Source organism: Takifugu rubripes, chromosome 9 (assembly GCF_901000725.2).
Source record: "Takifugu rubripes chromosome 9, fTakRub1.2, whole genome shotgun sequence".
Lineage (NCBI taxonomy): Eukaryota > Metazoa > Chordata > Actinopteri > Tetraodontiformes > Tetraodontidae > Takifugu > Takifugu rubripes.
In genome coordinates, this window is record NC_042293.1 from 12,873,234 (window position 1) to 12,892,011 (window position 18,778).

At 46.4% G+C, this 18,778-nt stretch overlaps 1 protein-coding gene across 8 annotated transcripts; it reads left to right on the plus strand.

The window, feature by feature from the left end:
• The first annotated feature begins 240 nt into the window (after positions 1-240).
• On the plus strand, positions 241-17,789 carry ccdc136b (coiled-coil domain containing 136b). Of its 8 annotated transcripts, none has more exons than XM_029841860.1 (11): positions 241-397; positions 1,286-1,701; positions 2,682-2,852; positions 8,696-9,010; positions 10,506-10,580; positions 10,960-11,262; positions 11,866-11,983; positions 12,825-13,104; positions 13,593-13,724; positions 15,065-15,177; positions 15,663-15,977. In XM_029841860.1, the coding sequence occupies exons 3-11, from the start codon at positions 2,768-2,770 to the stop codon at positions 15,745-15,747; spliced, it is 1,506 nt and encodes a 501-aa protein (XP_029697720.1). In that variant the 5' UTR covers positions 241-397; positions 1,286-1,701; positions 2,682-2,767; the 3' UTR covers positions 15,748-15,977. The 8 variants fall into 8 exon arrangements, 6 of the variants coding, with proteins under 6 accessions (XP_029697720.1, XP_011605836.2, XP_029697721.1 ...); XR_003889588.1 differs by having other exon boundaries at positions 243-397; positions 15,114-15,177; positions 15,663-15,681; XM_011607534.2 differs by lacking the exon at positions 15,663-15,977 and adding an exon at positions 15,984-17,789 and having other exon boundaries at positions 243-397.
• The last annotated feature ends 989 nt before the right edge of the window (positions 17,790-18,778 follow it).

The following is an 18,778-nucleotide window of genomic DNA, read 5'->3' on the forward strand; positions in this document are numbered from 1 at the left end:
GCTAATTTAGAATGGGTGGGAGTTGCAGAGCAAATATGTTGTGTTTAATGGTGATCTTTAATAAAAAAAAGAGGGGAAAAACAAATAAATAAACAAGAGACATGGATGGTCCTGCACAGAGCCCTGCAGGTTCCCTCACACCTGTGGAAGGCAGCTTCCGGGCTGACTTCAGTAGCATTTTTACCCTCGTTTGAGCATTTACGACAGGTGGCATGATTGATCGCTTTACGTTGTGTTGCCACGGTAACAGGCCGCAACTCAACTACGTGCATTGGCCTCGCAGGTGAGGGATGAATAAATATAAAGAAGCTTGCAGCTACGCGACAATGGCTGAAGAAGATCAACTGGCTTGCTGGAAGAGGGAGAAGTTGGCCGTTGTTTCCTCAGTGTTTTCAACGTAAGTATCATTGTGTTAGCATGCTAGCATGCAGCGATACGAAAATGCTAATACGTGACAGTTTGCTGCTTCGAGCTAATTGTGGCTGAAACAGTTGTATCCAACTCTAAAACAGTGGTTCGAATGTAAGAACAGCAGGATCATTTGGTGCAAGTTGGGCACCTAATGTGTTGAACGTGGTTCCACACGTTACGACATCGGACACGTTCACGGTACTTTGGGTTGGGTTGCCACGGTAACGGAAAACGTGCTTTCAGGCAGTTGAAAAATAATTGAAATCAAAGACGAGTCCGTGCGGTGTCCCACAAGTCAATAGTTTCTTATTTTAAAGAAGCCCAACCAGGTTCATTGGTTGGTTCTGCCATTAATGCTCTTAACTGATGATGTTGATGGTTCTACTCATCTTTAGTAAAACCATTTTAATTTATAGCCAGTATAGAGAATGCAAACTATTTGAGAGGTTTGATTATTGTAGAAGATGCATGGTGGGCTTGGTCACCCATTTCTTGGGTTTTCAGAGTAGAGCTCTAAATCTCTTTTAGAAGAAGTTTAGAAGTTTGGTTAGAAGTTTAGAACCGTCTTTATGTCACCACAGAGGCCCTGATGATGCTGCAGCTCTTCTCCAACACCAGACTGAAAAGCTGCTAAATATGGGAGAAGTTTCCCACTTTCTCAAATTCAGTCAATTTTAGTTATTTAATGTATATGTTGATTAGCTTATATTGTATATTATTTATTATGTAATTCCATTCCAAACCCTTTAAAATGCATTTCATTCATTCAAGATTGCATAAAAAGCTCAGCGCCAATCACGGCGTGCATTATTGATGCTTATGTTTGCATATATGTGTCTGTGACTGTGTTCTGTGTGCTACATGTGAATTGCAGGATTGCATTCCTGAGGTCTGAAGCTGTGGGCGACTTCCCCATATGACTTGGAATTGAATTTGGATGGAACAAAGACCGCAGTATTGCTGGATGGATTCCACACACATGACCTCACACACCGAGGGACTCGTCTCTATTACAGAACAAACAGCCCCTGCGTGCTCCAGCCTGGACTCACACACATTTAGTCATTCGTAATTAGTCTTTTAGCAGCGCGCTTGTGAACCTTCTCACAGGAGAAAACATTCATGTCGGTACGAGCGCACTTGGCAGGTCCTTGAGGGCACCTGAGCCGTCCCCAGGCTCCAACTTCCTGTCCATCTGGTTCAGGAAGTTGTTTCGTACAAACGGAGAAAGCTGTTTCGATCATATCTCGGTTCTGATCAGTGCCTGCCTGGAGTTCTGCAACAGTGGAGGTGAGTGAAAACCAGACATCTAATTTAAGTGTGTTTGGGGGGGGGGGGGGGGCTGTCATTTGATGTAGACATGTAGAGACTTCAGGCAGACTTTCTTCTTCTGCTTTCTAATTCAGTCGCATCAATGTCTTCCTTTTTCTGATGCTTCCTCTTTCAGACACACACATGTGTGTGCAGACCACTTCCTGCTCACCGACGGCTCTGTGATAGGAACATCCTCCGACGGGGTCGAGCAGGAGTGGAGCCCGGTTCCTCCTTTCCGCTTTCTGTCTGCGCTGACATGTTCACACGTTTCAGGCCGCACCTGACTTGCCAGCTGAAATTTGCGAGTGCTCAAGTGTGTAAAGGGTAGTGATGAATCTGCCGAGGGTGTTATTAATGGGAACCTGCGAGAAGAGGTGGAGGAAATGAGCAATGACTTGAAAGTGAGCTGTAATTCACTGCAGTGGCTGTCACCCTCCACCACTGAAGTCTGCCCGCTCTCTGTGGTTACATGTTACACTGGTGGAGGAAGTATGTGTGTGTGTGTGTTGGTGGGTAGGTCCAAAACTGTCAGTGAGCGAAAGGTAGAAAAATCCCCATTCATTATAACAAAATTTTGTTTTGCATTAGTTTATTTTAATTCTTTAAATTTTAATGATTTCTGCCTCGTGATATTGTACGTCAATAAGGGCCATGGTGTGGGCGGGGCTAAAATGGATCCCTGCATAATTGATAAGACTAGGGTGTTGTAGAAGAAAATATGAGCCGTTAGAGAGAGGGAGAGAGAGAACCGTCGGTAAAGATTAAAAACAGCATCCTTTTTTTTTTTTACTGGATCCCTCCCAAAGTGTCCCGAGGTGCAGCTGTGTGAACGTGTGCATGCGTGTGCGTCACTGCGCGTAAGCACCGACGGCTGCGTGTTTGCCCGGCAGTACCTGATGCTGTTTTGTGCCTCTCTCTCTCCTTCCCCTTCTCTCTCTCTCTCTCTCTCGCTGCAGCTGAGGTGGGCGTGCGGAGCCTCTGACCCTCTCTCGCCCACTCTCTTTCTGCGTCTTTCCCTCTCACGCCGCAGCCACAGAAGGCTATGGATGGACTGCGTTTACCTCCACTCATCGAGGAGGCTCTGGACTCTACAGGTCTGTGCTGCAGATGGTGTAGCTGTTTTGCATGTATGTCGCGACTGCCTGTGTGTGTGTGTGTCTGCGCGATTATCTGGGATTCTGTGCTATTTTTAGCTCCCCTTTCCAGATGAAATGTGGTCTACCGAAAATGTAGAGGAAAGACGTGTTTGCTCCCGACGTGATCGCTGCGATTTAGTGGCGCTCTGGCGTCCATCTTCATCACTGACTGATTAAAATGTGGCGGTTGCTGTCAGCTGTGATTTGACAGAGGCTTTGCTGCCAGGTAAACGGATGAGTGACACGCGGCGGACCAAACAGTCTCCTGTTAGCAACTGATGCAACAGGAAGTCACTCGGCGAGGGTTTTATTCTGGTTTCGCTTCATTCTGTGTTTTCTGCCCATGATCTGATTCCCTCAAGCAGCTGCACATGTCCCTGTGTCTAATCTATCCCAGAAGAATGCATGGAATGTTTTGAAGAGTGTGTTTTCTGCAGCTCGGCGTGGGATACTGAAGAGGAGGATGTTTATTGGTGTGTTGGGACCCCAAAGGTCACCTGGGCCGCCCTGTCCACCAGAACCCAGCTTCCTTTTCCTGTGTTAAGAAACTGAACTACACCTTTTTTTTTTTTCTCTGTTGTGATTCTTTGTGCTGCAGGTTGTACATTCACCATGTTAACGTGGCTGTTCCTGTTATGCTAGCTCTGGAGATCTATTCCTGTCACCACAGCCTGGCAGTGTGCTTTAAAAGAGGAATGTTTAGCGTCCGCCGACAGCGAGCATCTCAACGCATCAGTCCCAGCTGTAATAAGGATAAACATCCAGACAGCCACAAGTGGCCTCTCACAGGGATTTAAATTGCAGACACTTGGGGATCTGAGTGGATTCAGGTACTTTTGTCTCCTGGCTGAGGTCAGTTCCAGCGAGACGTCTTGCTAACAAGAGAGGGGCTCTCTAGTTTAGTTCCAGCACATTGTGGCATTAGGGGGAACTCTTGTTTTGTCTGCCAGCAGGGCTTGCACGTGCACCACCACATGCTGCCGCTGATCAATTCTACACCATCAGAGTTTGCCTTGAGATTTGAAAGCCGTCTGTGTATCTCAAAAGTGGTCGGCCACCATATTGTTCCTCCCACTTGCATGAGTCGCCAGCCATATCTGTGTTCGCAGTCGGCCTCTCTCCCCCCTCTTTCAGCTTCAATCCTCGCCTCTCCTCAGCGCCCACACAACCTCCGATACGCGCACACGCCCGCGCAGACACACAAACCTTTGCCACCCCTGCCCACACGCCGATTCTCTCCCATCCTCGTCCTCCCGTGTTTTCCCCCTCACTCTCGGCATCGCTTCTTCCCATGGGGGCAGGATTTTCTCCAATCTCTGGAACTAATTAACGGCAAAGTTGCTGCCAACGACAAACTCTGGGAGAAAGACAACAAGCTGGAGATGCATCAGTGTTTATCCTGGCCAGGCATGGGAGCAAATGAAAACACCCCCCCACCCCACCCCCCTGTACCCTGCAGCTTTTAGGTCTTACATGTGTTCCCACGTCTCCTCGGACCTTTACAGTTTAAAACAGGCTCTCAAGGCCGTATTGTTGACAAAAGTGCCAGGTGATATTTTTAAATTCAGTCTTGTTGCATAATGGAAAAATGTCTTGGTTGCTTTTGACCTTCAGAGCTGTGAAGCAGCTACTTTACATGGCGAGCTGTCGTATTTCCTCTGATTTCAGCTCTTGCAGAGATGGCTTTGAGGTTGGAGGTGCTGATTCGTGATCAAATGGATTATTACCACTTCAGGAGTTTTCCTGCCTTCTTATCCATCCTTGTCAAATTCCTTCATGTTTTTCTTGAAAAGAAGAAAAAGACATCCCAGAATTAATTATCAACAGTATGAGCACAGTATTTGTGCACGCTCATCTAATGAGTCCATATTGTCGCTCCTCCTGTGATGTACCTCTCTCCCTCTGACCCAGTTTCTCTGGTTCCCTTTGAAAGAGCAAACATGGATTTTCCATTTAAATTACAGAGTGTCTCATTAGGTCGGTGCAACTCTTGGGGTGCTCGTGCTTCCTGTTTCTTTTCTCATCTTCTCTGCTGCTTATGTTGTTCTTTGGCTCCTTTTCCCAGGAGTACAGAGAGAGGCGGAGATAAACTTGCGTTAACCTTACAAGACCCTCACCACATGGAGCCGCGCCTCCTCATCTACAGCTGTGGGAAGAAGTCAGTCAGATGTGGCAAACAGGCACAAGCTGCTTTTTTTAACCTCTCCACATTCATTTGTAGGGCTTCACCTATTCCTTTCACCCTGTTCATTGTTTCTCCTACTTCAACTGGGTTCCTCAGCCCACCCTTGAAGAAGTGTGCAGCTGCATGGGACAGAGCTCCAGCCTCAGCTCAGGGTTGACTTCAAAGCTGGTGTAGTAGGATAGAAGCGTGCATTATGCATGGCCTCCTACACAGCTGCAGAGAGCCACGGCAAACACACGGATGCTTCACACACTGCAGCCTCGCACCATCACAAACGCACGTAGGCTCGCCAGAAGTGGGACTTGATCCACAAGCCTGCATGTTCGCATGGATATTAAGAGCTGCGCCTGCGTTAAAGCCCAGGCTCGTGTGCACTTTAAATGGAGCAGCGCCTCCACAGCCAGCAGCACATCCACCCGGCTACTTGCTTCCAGAATTTAATGCACCGTCAGTCTCTACCTGCACGACGGGGATTTAGAAACTAGAGTTATTTATTTATTTACTTACAGAAAGTTGCGTCATATATGTGCAGACTGCTAAACAGAATGTCTGGGATTATTGAAGGAATGTTCATTCAAAAAGGAATTCTTTGATACAAATAGATTTATTTTCACAGGATAACGCTTGGCTTTGGTTCCATTTTGAAACACATCTGCATCCTATGTTCACGCCTCTCTCAGAATACCTGTCTGCTAAATTCCTCACTCAGACCTGGTTAAACTCCCCTCCCTGCGCTCGAGCGCCATATTTAGAGGCAAAACAAAGGGCCCGTGTTTCCACATTAATGATCACATTTAATCTCACACAGCTATTCCTGGACGCTGACAAAAAGCAGTCGAGCTGCGTCTCGTCCCGTTTCTTGAGTGCCACGCTGTTCGCCGCGACATTCTCGGCGTGTTTCTGCGTCGGCGTGATTACGGAGAAATGTGCTGCGGCCAGATAAAGCCGTCTGCTCCCTGGAGCTGTAACAATGCTCCGGAGACGACTCCCCTGCCTGTCCTTGCTCTTATATGCACGCAGCGTCCATGTCTAATGAAATCCCCGTGTGACTAAAACGGCGTTGCCGTGCCAGGAACGCAGCGGGGTGATCACACGTCAGCGCAACAGATTGTGCCGTGCACTGTCTTTGACATGCGCTCGTAAGTGGAGGTGCTAATGGTTTCTGTTTGTTTCAGCGGTGAAATTATTATTCAGGGAGAAGAGGATTTGAAGGAACGTGTGGAGGATGGTTGGATAGATTTAACATCAACAAAAGTTGACAAAAGCTTTTTTTTTCCCCTTACGTTCCAACTTTTATCCCCTATCAGGCGGTCTAATTTTGCAAGCTTGCGATAAAATATTCTGACAATCCATCCCTGCTGCCACTGTAATCTAATGGCATTGCTGAAGTTTATACCTATTCAAGGGCAGCACGAACGCTGCGTCTCCCAACCCAACGAGCTCAAGCGCAGCACAGAGCGTTGTGAGTTATTACGCCGTGATCCAGACATCCCACAGGATCTGGATGTGACTGATATTCAGTGGGAAGCTTTTTCTCTCTGGATGGCTTTTAGCTGCCGCTGGCTATACAAGCAGCTCCAGTTCTCCCCCAGCTACTGGGCTGCACAGCTCCTCGTTATGACTAAGTCATTACAGCAGCATCAAAGTTTAATGACAAAATAGTCCAGCGCTCATGAAGCCCTTCTCCTGCCTCACAGGGGCTGTATTGTCTAAACGAACATTATTACGAGGGAGGAAGCGAGCTGGCTGCTGCAGTCATGATGAGAAGAAGTGCGCATGGCTGTGCTAGAAACAGTTCCATCTTGAGAGGGAAACAACAGGGCAAAGAAATAATTACCGACAGAAACGGCAGCTTCCCCTGAGCCAGGATTACACCAGCGAGCATCGCTCTTAATTAGGTAGATCTTTACTTAATGCTTCACTTTTGTCCCCTGCTGCACCCTTTTTTTAATCACATCACTCCCCTTCTGGGTCCCAGCACACATCATCCTCATCCCCAGCACTCACAGCCGTTTCTGAGCCCAAACAGCAATTTGTGGAGAAGCAGGGACGTGAAGGGTGGACCCTGTCCTGCTTTTCTGACTGGGAGGGGACTGACCCCATATCACAGGCCAGTATGAAATAAGATGGGGTTAACATTAGGTTTGAAGTAAGCTATCCTGTGTGTTCAAATAAATGACGTCAACTTGTGTTCGAGGACATTTACTCATAGTTTTCTGTCTCTCGTCAGCATCATTAATTTGACTCAGATGTGAATTTTGGCTTCTTTTAAAGGTCCACCAGAACAAGTGACACTGCGAACATAATCTCCTCTTAAGCTCTGACCTTTTCCCGACTCATCATAAATCTCATCTAACTAATGGGAAAGGACTTTTCCTCCTGGAAAAAGGGGATTTTATTATCATTCCATATCGGCCTGTGCAGCTTTTGTGAGCATCAGCTGCTTTAATGCTGAAGGATAAACACTAAAGTTTATCACAACACGCATATATTGGATTCCTCCCTGGCTCGTGCAGACTTGACAACACCTTCATGCTCATTCAAAGGTGCCTGTGAATGCGAAGAACGCCACGAAAAACAAGGCAGAAAAGCATGTAAGCAGAATGAGGGAAACTGTGGTTTCAGCCATATCTGTCTTTTGTAGTGCAACTTTGTGTTGTTCTGAGCTTGCAGCTGCATTGCTGAGTGGTGAGTCATGATGGCTTTAGCATACATGACCGCCACCCTCCTCTTCCTCTGCAGTGACTGTCGGACACCGCCCCCTGCTGGCGGGAGATGCAAACAGATCAATTTAACTCGAATCAGGCAGTTTAAAATGAGAATCACACAATTATGATTACTTAAAATCTTATGCTGTTGCAGTAAGTAAGTTTAGTTTGATGTTGAGGAAGACAGTTTCATGCTAGGATTGGTTTAAAAAGGAATCTTCCAAAGTTACGCTCGGGAATACGTTTGGCCCTCTGCACATCCCTGGTGACGTCTTCCAATTCAGTTTTGTCTCCTTTTGAATCTAAAGTTTGAGGTTCAGAGAAAAGTAACAGCTAAACTAGTCCCAGAGTTCAAAGAGATGTCATACTAATTTAAGCAAGAATCTACTTTCTGATACCATAAATATGACTAGATCATCCAGTTTTGTATTTATCTTACAATATTTTTTAAGCGATGTAGAAGAGATAAGGCTGAATTGTATTAATTATATGTGAGCAGCTAAACATCTCATCCCTGTTTTAGAGCAAATTGTTTGAAATTGCTGTCATTAAATGAATTAAAACGGTCATCTGGGAGAATATGATTCAGCAATTTAATCCGCTATAAACTTTAATAAAGCTTCAGTATGACGTGATTGTCTTCAAAGCAGTGCAGATGTATTTAATTTATAGACTGCAATGAAATGAATTTTAAAAAATAAACCTTGTGTGTAATGGTTTAAGAGCTGCCTCGTAATATTGATAGTTTTCTTCTTTTCCATACGAGCTATTTATTATAGGCTGAATATCCAAGTTTCTGTGTGTCGCAATGATCACAAGATGGTGCTGTTGATTCAAACTAAAACATCTAAACCCTGTTGGAGTGATGACAGGAGGTTTCTCACCTGTAAATCTCTCTCTCTCTTTCTCTCTTTCTCTCTTTCTCTTTCTCTTTTCATCAGATGACCCGTCTGATTTGAAGGCAGAGTGCAGCCCCAACATGGACAACGAGATAACGGCCAAGGAGAGAGGAGTCCTGGAGGAGAACAACGAGAAGGAGGAGATGGACCGGGAGACGGCCCAGGAGGAGGAGGATCAGGAGGAGAAGATGATGAAGGAGGAGGAGGGTGAAGGGGAAGAGAAGAAGGAGCAGGAGGTGCTGACAGAGGAGCAGGAGCTGGAGGAGCTGAGGGCTCAGGTGCTGCAGCTGCTGCTGGAGCTGGATGATGCCCGGGAGACCTCCAACAAACACCAGGAGAGCATCCACGAGCTGCAAGGTGAGACTTCAGCCACTGAGGAGATGGTTCACTCTTACATTTGTTACCTGAGGTCATCTGGTGGTGGTCAACCTAGTGGTAAAGGACAGATTTAAGGCCTTTAAAGAGGGGACCCCTCTATTATCCTGGGTTTATTTCCATAATTTGTCTAATTTGAGTACTGTTCATAACTCAGCCCCATAAGTAGTCCTCAGCAGAACCGACATTTGTGTAATTGTCAGTATTAAATGATGATGATGATGACTTTTTTACTTCTAAATTGCGTTTTGTAATTAGTAGTACAGAGAGGATTTGATTTGTCAGTTGAATAATCATTAATATTCTGATCCACATGTCGGGAATTTGGAAAACTTTTTGTAGAAATGATGATAATTTGCCTTTATGGATTTTGTGATGAGTGTAGAAGAAAGAATGAGCGAGATGATAGAAGCTCATCATCTCGGTGCGCCTGCCGCTCCTTTAGCCTGGTGTGAAGAGGAAAATACTTGAGAACACGGTTGTTTATTAATTTCAGCAGCTAACGTGATGATGGCGTGATAACGTGACAATTTCCTCTTCCTCTCTTTGCTCCGATGACACGTCTGATCTGTCTGAAGTAAATCTGCTCACTACAATGGGTCTCATTTCTCTCTGGCAGTCACTTAAAAGAAGAGCGTAACATTTAACGAGCGTAAGTCACCTCAACTGGGACAAAGATTGTGTTCCCATCCATAAGTTGAGAGGCACGATACTCTCAAATTCCTGCATCTTAAAACAGCCACAACAAAGGCGTTTAGTAGATTCCACATCCCTCCCCTCTATGAATCAATGTCAGTCATGCCTCAGGACCTAACTCATACGGAGGACGTCTTCTCTCCATCACATTCTAGTTGAACACGTAGGAGCATAAATATTTATGTGCCGCCAGTGACACGGTCAGCTGATCACACCCGCTAAATGGAGCGTCACGTCATGGCTTAGAAATGATGAGCTTAATGTTCAGGGACAAGAACAGCGAGTGCGGCCTTGAGTGTGAAGTCACAATGAGCTGCATGTGTGTGTGAAACAAAGGTGTGTGTGTGTTTGTGTGTGTGTGATACAAAGACACGCTGAGCCTGGTCCAGGCAGGCATTTCTCAGACAACTGGGGACACGGAAACTTCCAGACTGGGTATCCGACACCACAGACAACTCCCATTGGGGGGAGGGGGGGGGGGTCAGCTGTCCGGTCGGCTGGCAGCTGGCTGAAAGGGGGGCTTGTGGGTCCAGGGGTCACACGATCTGAGCATGATGTAAGATTAGCTGGAGCTTCAGAGGAAGGCTTCTGCTGTGGATGATCAGTAATTCCAGCCACCAATCAAGCAGCAGCATGTGGAAAGAGTGAGAGAGGCCCAGCTGGAGGATTCTGGAAGTCATAAATTATTGAGAATTTAAAATTATTAGCATGTTTATGATTTGAACCATATGCACCACCATAAAAGAAGGAAATGAAACAGCTTTCTTCTCCTCTTCTCCAGGTCTGTTGGAGGAAGAGCGTCTGGCCAGTGCCCACCAGGCTGAAGCTTTTACCCGCCAGATTCAGAATCTACAAGGTACAAAAAGTGCTGAGCAGTGAGGTTTGTTCTGGCACATGGTGCGCACCCTTGTTTAAAGAGTTTTTTTTTTGCATAGTTCCTGATTTAAAACGCAAACTCGTGTTCATCCTTCTTTTTCTGTCTTTGTTTAGATTTTTTCATATAAAAACCCCCCCTAGGAAACAGACAATGTTTTAAAACATTGTAATTAATGATCTTATATTGTCATTTCCTGATGGTTCTGCTTCAATAACATCTTTTCTGAAAACACTAAAATAAAAGACATATCAGTTACCGTCAGTTACATCAGATCCGCACGCCCCCCCACATCCCCTATGAAGATAACCTACTCTTTCCCTCCTCTTCCTCCTCCTCCTCCTCTTCCTCTCCCCAACAGCCCAGCTTCGGTCTGTGCAGGAGGAGATGGACAGCCTGGAGGAGGAGAAGGAGAGCGAGTTAACCGAGGCCCAGGAGGAGCTGCACATGGCCAGAGAGGAGGTGCTGCTGCTCCAGCAGGCCGCCGAGGACGCGGCGGCCGAGCGGGAGAACGACATCGCCTCGCTGCAGGAGGAGCTGTGCCGCCGGCGCGCCGAGCTGCAGCGCCTCAGCGAGGAGACCCAGGAGTACGAGCTGGAGATCACCACGCTGAGGGCCGAGATCAGCATGAAGAGCCAGCGCAGGGAGGCGGAGAGGAGGGAAGGTGAGAGCTCAACATGGCCAGTTCTGCCTGCGTTTATCATTGGAAAAAAAACCCTGGCAACCACAAAAAATGGCAGCACGTATTCAAGAATGCAGATCCTGATGGCCAGAGATGATTAAAAACCAAAGTCTGACCACATCTGAACATGCAGGATACGGGAGGATGTGGGACTCTCTGGACCTGCTACATGCATGTGTGCTTTTTACCTTTCCCAGGATGTCGATTGCACACATCTTGCACACATGACATCACCAATCTTGGCAGCTGATTAAAAACAAAGCGGGACGTATTGCATGTTGCTCTGTGCTCTCGTAATGCATCCCACAGCCAAGAGAATAAATCATTCGCAGGCTTTAATAAATAATATGATTGTCTTTGCAGAACAGCGCCAGGGGAGTGAGTTGTGTGTGTGTGTGTGTGTGTGTGTGTAAAATTTCAGTGATATGAGGTCATAAGGGGAGTGACTTCACACAGATGATGTCATCCCTGGAGTCCTCAGAGAGGGACAGGCGGGAGCGACGCTCCTTTAACTTATTTGTGTGTTCTTTTGCGATAATGACACCTCAGCAATGACCTGCGGAATCTCCAACCTTGTTCCATCAGGTGACGTGGACCTGCTGAAGGAGGAGTGTCGCATCCTGAAGGAGGAGTGTCAGTCCCTGAAGGAGGACAACAGGCGTCTGTCAGAGCGGCTGCAGCTGCTGCAGAGACAGAGAACATGGTGAGAGGTCAACGGCTGCTTGCTCATCAGCTGCGCCGGCTGGATCAGCTGGAGGGGAGACCCTGCGGAATACGAGCCCCCCGCCACCTGTTTAATCGCTCCGGTTAAACTTTAATCTCGCGCGGTGATTAAACAAGCGTGGAAACCGTGAGATCGTTAAATGATTATTCAGACCAAATTCATTAACATTCAGTATTAGTCAGTCACCAAAACAAGATCTGTTTAGCTGCTCAGATTCTTTTTTTTTTTTAATCTATCGCGCTCTAATCACGCTCCATCTGCTCAGGAAGATCTTAAAGTGCAGTCGACTCAAAGGCAAACTTTATTTATAGTGTTGGTTAAAACTGAAGTTAGACAACGCTGGAGGCGGCAGTGCAGAACGCCCGGTACTAAAAGAAGAATTAGAACCTTTTTAAGGCTTTGATGCTCATTTAAAACATTAATTTAAGTGAAAGAAAAGCTGTTATGGATCTTTTTTTTCCATCACATTTGACATTTTATGGACTAAATGCAGCAGAAAAAAAATGGATTAGCTGATAATGAAAATAATCTGGTTCTGTTATTTTCACGCCTGGTTAGACAGCCTGTCAGCGTGTGTGCGGCAGGAACACAGATAAAAACGGCTGTCAGACTGTGGTGACACCGTAATGAAGGCCTGGGCATATTAAATCTGACAACACTCGGCGGAAAATGCAAAGCAGCCTGCTGATTATCACATAAAGTGGTTTACTCATCCATCTCCACCCTTTTGATGAGGGAAATCTGTTTTCCGAGGGACTTTTTGGAGAACTTCAGATACACGGGACGCGTCGTAGTCATCGCCTCCGCTGCTTTCTTCCAGCTCCAGCATCTACCTGTCTCTGAAGGAGGAGGAGGACGGTGGAGAGGCCACGGAGGGCAAGGAGATGGAGAGCGGCCCAGATGAGGTCATGACGGAGACCTACATGACCATGGCCCAGTCCGAAAACTGCCGCCTGGTGGACGCCTCCATCCAGAAGAATATTTCCTTCGATGGGAAGCCCATGACACCCACCGGCTGGAACGGAGGCGTCGGGGAGATTTTCTCCCTGCGCGACCAACTCAAGCAGGCGGAGGAGAAGGCGTCCCAGGTCCAGAGAGAGGTATGATGTGGAGAGTCCTTCATCAGGCTTAATTAGCTTTGAGCTGAATCTTTGCTTCTGCAGGAATCCTGGCAAATATCTCACATTTATCAACAGAATTTGCAGCCGATTTGTTCCCCGATCTGCGAAACAGCGGCGCTGATTGTTTTTTCTTTATCAGCAGCAGCATCCGAAGGGAACAGAAACAAAACCGTTGCGTTTTTTCGACCGAATAACGCAGCTGAGCACTGAACGCAGCAGAAATCACTGTGTGAGAGGCTGCTTACACTTACGGACAAGCAAATGTTTTGTCTGCTTTAATATTTTAGGCTTTTTGCGTTTCAACGGTTTGACGGTGAAGATCTTCCTCGTTCAAAATAAAGCGCGTTTTGGCAGAATTTTGGAAAGATTCTCTCTCGTTTGCGAAGCAGAATTATATATTTGGCCAAGAAAAGACGTCAATTCTTCACGCTGCTGGAGTCTGAGTGTTGGATCTGTGTGTCCTGCAGTGTGACGGTCTGAAGGTGGAGCTGCAGGAGCTGCAGGTGATGTATGACAGCAGTCAGAGGGAAAGAGCAGAGCTGGAGGAGGAGCTGCAGCGCTGCAAGGCGGAGCTGGAGAAACTGTCCGGGGGGGCTCAGGTGAGCGACGGCCACCAACATCCAAACACGCCGAGAAGGACGCACGTTTACGTGATTCATAACGGCGGGCCTAGAACATAATCAGGCTAACGTGTGTCTGCAGAGGCCGTCGGTTCCTGCTGCTGTACACGCCAGGAATAACAATAATTCATAAATGACATCGTGTTTTATTATCCCTAAACTCCCCCGAACCACACACAACGCATTTTTAGGTCGTTTAGTCACTTTTGCTTGCTCGACCGTCGACTCTTGGAGCGTTTTCCCTGGTGAATCTATTCCTGGAGCGCTTTCAGAACACGGAGTCATGATTTTTGTAAAGCAACACTTTGTCTCTGCGCCCACTGTCTCCTAACACGTAACGCACCACCCCTCACACTGGCTGTTCTCCTGTGTTTGTCGAGCTCGCTCTTCACTCTTTCTGTGCTTCATACCAGCAATCCCTGTTTTGCTATCAACCGACCTGACCTGTCAGGGCATATCAATATTTCTGCTGTGCTTTGGGCACGGCGTCTGCTTTAGTACTGTTGTTGGACACAAACGCAGCCTACAAGTAGCTGGAAGCTTCTTGAACAATCCGAAACTACCGCACCAAATTTATCGTCCTTTTTGTGACTCGAGTGTGTTTGTCCTCCGGGTGTGAGTGAACAGCTTGTGAACATAACACGGTGCGGTACTTGAACGCACCGTGCAACCTGGGGGACGAGCTGCAGCTTTAAAGGCATTACAGGCTTGATAGGCTTCCATACAGCACGTTTTAAGGAACGTTTTAAAGGCTGCGATGGTCTTCTGGGTTAAGCAATCGAGCCTAAAACTGTGTTTTGTCTGCAACAGCTGTGATTTAATGTCTCCGCATTGTCAAACTGTCTACCCGTGCCTGTCTCTGACGCTGTCCTTGTTCTCTGAATGTCCATGTCCGCTCAGCCTGTCCAGGTTCTGCTAACACAATTGGGAACAAATATGAAAATTAATTGAGGATAGAGAGACAAAAGTGCTTCCAGATGTGACATTCATGCATTCCTTGGTGTCGCCATAGCATCGCACGCAGCCAGTAAATGTCGCGTCGGACTGCAAATGCATAATCGCACGGAGACGGCGCCTCTGTCACTGTAAAGTTATGCTGTGTTCATTTGACAGGAACTATAAATCCCTCCTTCAGCGGCCTCTCCCCCTTATGTCACCGCCACAGCCCCTGTCACTTCTTTGATTTGGCTCCAGTCCACGTTTGTTGTTTTTTTTATCTGTGTTCTTTTTTTATTTTTATTTGGATTCCTCACTCCATCCCTCCGTTCATTCATTCTCTCCATTCCTGTGGTCCTTGTGTGTGTTTGTTCCCTCCTCAGAGATTCATCCATCCTTCTGAGCACCCTGTTCTCTCCATCCCCTTCATAGGAATGATTGTAATAGTGGCTGTGGTCTGGTGCTGGTTGTCGGAGCTGGCGTCCCAGAGGGCAAGGTATGGGCGGAGCTTATCTCTATGAGTGTGTGTTTGTCAGTCAGTTCACCCCAACAGTGTAAAACCATCAAGCAGGACGGAACTAGTTTAATAAAGATGGATGGAGAGAGATCTTGATGGAGGATGGAGCGCTCCATCTGAAATCAAGGTGTCATTTTAAAGAACATGTTTGATGTTTGTTTTTCCCTTAAAATTCATTATTCATTATTGTTTTATTTCGGTCTATTTTCATTTTTGTGTGTTTGTGCTATTTGGGTGAAATAACTCTTGACAGTCAGTCAGTTCTGCAGATTAATTCAGTGCACTGGTTTTTATGGGGGGGGGGGTCTAATTTGGCTGGATCAGTCAGATGAGGATGAAAGGAGCATGGGGCGGGTGGGCAGTTTGGCATTACATCACAGTTTAAAGTCACTTTGTTCAGAATAAACTTCTTTCTCACAAGAGTTGGATGAGAGGACCTAAGACGCCCTTCATTTATCCTGCAGCCCACCACCAGGGTGCCATCACGAGACACTGTCCTCACTTCTCCACAGCTATTGTCCATATATGTCTACAGAGAGGACGCATTAGGACAGAACCTTCAGCCCAAAACCGAAGCGTAGGGGACAGCTTCCCTTTTCCTCTCACTTCATATTTCACGCTGCTCAACAGCCATGAATACTTAATGTGCTGCTGTGAAGGTTTTAAAGCTCCTCTCCTCTGGTCTGTAAGAAAGCAAGTTAGCTTTTTTCCCCTCCAAACTGGTTTATTAACAGCCTCGACCGGCTCTTAACGCCACTTTCACCCCCCCTGTCTCTCTCCCTCAGAAGAGTGAGATAGGTTGGAACTCCATTTTTACCGTCACTGCAGCCACAGCGGTGCTTCTGATGATGACGAGCTTGATGAGAACTCTGGTCCGATGAGGACTGGATGGGCGCCACCTGCACTGGGACAGACGTCTGCTTCAGATCCACCCTCATCTTCTCCCGCCGTGTCTATAGATTGAACTGGAGCGCTCTAAACGTGATAGAGCTGGGAACCGTGGGGTAGAAATTAGGTGGGACATTTTCTCCCTAATGAGAAGGTACTACATTGTCCCACCGACCGAGAATAATGACGTGTCTCGTTGGAGAGGAAAGATGGTTTTAATGAAGAGGGAATCTAAAGAGAGCTCATACGACGGCATGATTTCACGCCGCTAAATGTCCGCTAAAGTGATGTCATCCCTCCGCTGTGTCTGTTTCTGTTCCTGTGTGATAAAAAAAAAAAAGTGTTTTTATATGAGTATTATTGATGTGCACGGATAGATTTGCTTTAACTTATGCTTAATTTATTTCATTTTTAGATTGTTTGGAATGAGGAAGGTGGAGCCGGGTCATTTAATGCACTGAAATTTCTAAAAGGTACAGTTTTAAGTCACTAAATTATTGTTTTAGTTGGAACTTTGCCCTACGAAATTGAAAAGTAGTAGTAATCTATCCGGGCTGCTATACGGCTTAGGTGAATGCCCACCGACACCCTTACCCACGCCTGGAAGGGGCCCGTCTCCGTCTGTCAGGTATGTGCGTTGCTTCGGGCTCTTGCATCTGTCTCGTCCCTGAAACGACAAAACTCAACATTCCTCTTGAATTTTCCGTGGAGCGAGAGGCCGGAAAGCAGAGCATTTCTTAATATTTCCTTTTGTTTGGGCTCATCCCACCTGCTTAGATCTCAAATCCTCACACCCGCAGCTGCGCCGTTACAGGTTCGCTGCGGCAAAAACACGAGTTCCGGAGCAAATTTAACCATTTGCGTCGTTATTCCGCATTTTCCAACATCCCAACTCTGCTTTGAGAAGGTCTCTGAAGTTTCTTCAAAGGTCATCCAAACAACTTGTAAATGTCGACGGACTATCGTTTACATCTGTGAAAACGTTTTTTGAACCGCATGCTAGTAAAGATATGGAAGCACAATATATAATTTAATGTATGTTTGTATTTCATGTTAATGTACATAGATGTCACATACCTGTAGTCCTATGGAAGAGCTATTTCTGACACCCATTTGTAATAGCTTTGTAGAAAGTTTATTCTATTTTGAAAGAGCGTTGTATATTTGATAGCCAAATGATCTGATGTCGTATATGTTAATTTATGGTAAATTTACTCTGAGGACGCGGGCGTTGCTGATATCCGGTCCCTCCTTGTTGTGGCCAGTGCATGTATTCAGACAGATTTGGACCTGCAGTGCCAGAAAGAGCAATATGGATTTTATTCCAGTTTGCTAAACTTCAGAAGTGTGAATATATGGGGAACCTGGAAAAGCAATGCCACAATGACGTCATAACCACACTACAGTTACATATATGTGCCGCTGGACTGCAATTGTTGTCTATTTAAAGAAGGTGAAATGTCCGTTGCCTGCAGATGTAAATAAGGCCTGACGCAGGACGTTTTCTCTCCCGTGACGTCCGAGCTTGTTTCATTACCTCAATCATGGCGTCACGAGCTTCTATATCGCACCGTTTCTCAGCTTGCTGCTTTATATATTGATTGCGTTGTTGTTCTAAACATAATCGTGGCTATTTTGTTACCCGGAGGTCTATTTTGTACTGTAAATGACTTCAGAAAATAAATATACCCCACATACCCCCACATGATGTCCGAGGGCTTTCTTTCCCCCCTTCTGCTGGGAGGTTTGACTGGGAGCCTCAGAGTTGAAGAATCCCATTCATGAGGCGACCAGCAGGGAACACGAGGGAGAACCTGGTGCTCTCGTTACACCGGTTGTATGGATATTAATAACCTCCACTCCAGAGACGTGACATAAGCTCCCAGACTCGTATTCCTTGCAGATGGCAAATATTAGTGTGTCACCGTCGTGGATGAGGCTCCCTGAGCTACGCTCGTTACTCCGCAGCCACAGCTCAGCGCTGACGGGCTCCCAGTGTCGGATGATCTCAAACCAGACCCAGTCATGAGGCACAATTAGCGTAACCCTTCACTGAACAGCCGTCTGTCACTTTAGCTATAATTAATGACGGGCTATTCCCAGCACATCCTGATTCAGTTTTCAGGCAGAGGCCAAATTAAAAAGCGCCTTGAGGTCAAGAAAGTCGGGTCAAGGTCACGTGTAAAACCTAATCAGCCCCAAAATGGCCTCGTGTGGTATCAGCCCGGCCAATTCGAGCCGTCTCCTCGTGAATATTTAACACATTAAAATAAAAGAATAAAATATAAAAACCTAACTCCACCGGTACGAAGTGAACCGTGAGGGGTCTCTGGAGATGTAAAACAACTGCGGGCAGATCTCGGTGGTTTGATATTCGGCTTTGACTGTCTCTCGCTCTCCACTTTGGTATTTGCGAGACCGAATTAAACATTTAGGTGTTTAAAAATTTAATCGTCTGTTTAAAAATCAAATATTTAACTCTGGCCTTTTGTAGAAAACCCAACTCTAGCAAAACTGGTGAATACAATATGATGTGAGAGGTCCAAAAGCACCAATTTCCATAAGAAAAAATATCACCATCTCATCCAATCTGGCCTTTACCAGGACCAGTACCCTCAACCAAGTCTTTCCAACCCAAAAATATGAGATAGATGATAATAATATTGCACATGCATCATTTATGCCTGCGGTG

Bases quoted from the DNA above. Each gene is read 5' to 3' on its own strand.
- ccdc136b (XM_029841860.1), top strand. From the start codon at position 2,768: ATGGATGGACTGCGTTTACCTCCACTCATCGAGGAGGCTCTGGACTCT. The intron at 11,263-11,865 runs GTGAGAGCTCAA...TTGTTCCATCAG, and splicing joins GGAGGCGGAGAGGAGGGAAG to GTGACGTGGACCTGCTGAAG. The intron at 15,178-15,662 runs GTATGGGCGGAG...TTTATCCTGCAG, and splicing joins CTGGCGTCCCAGAGGGCAAG to CCCACCACCAGGGTGCCATC.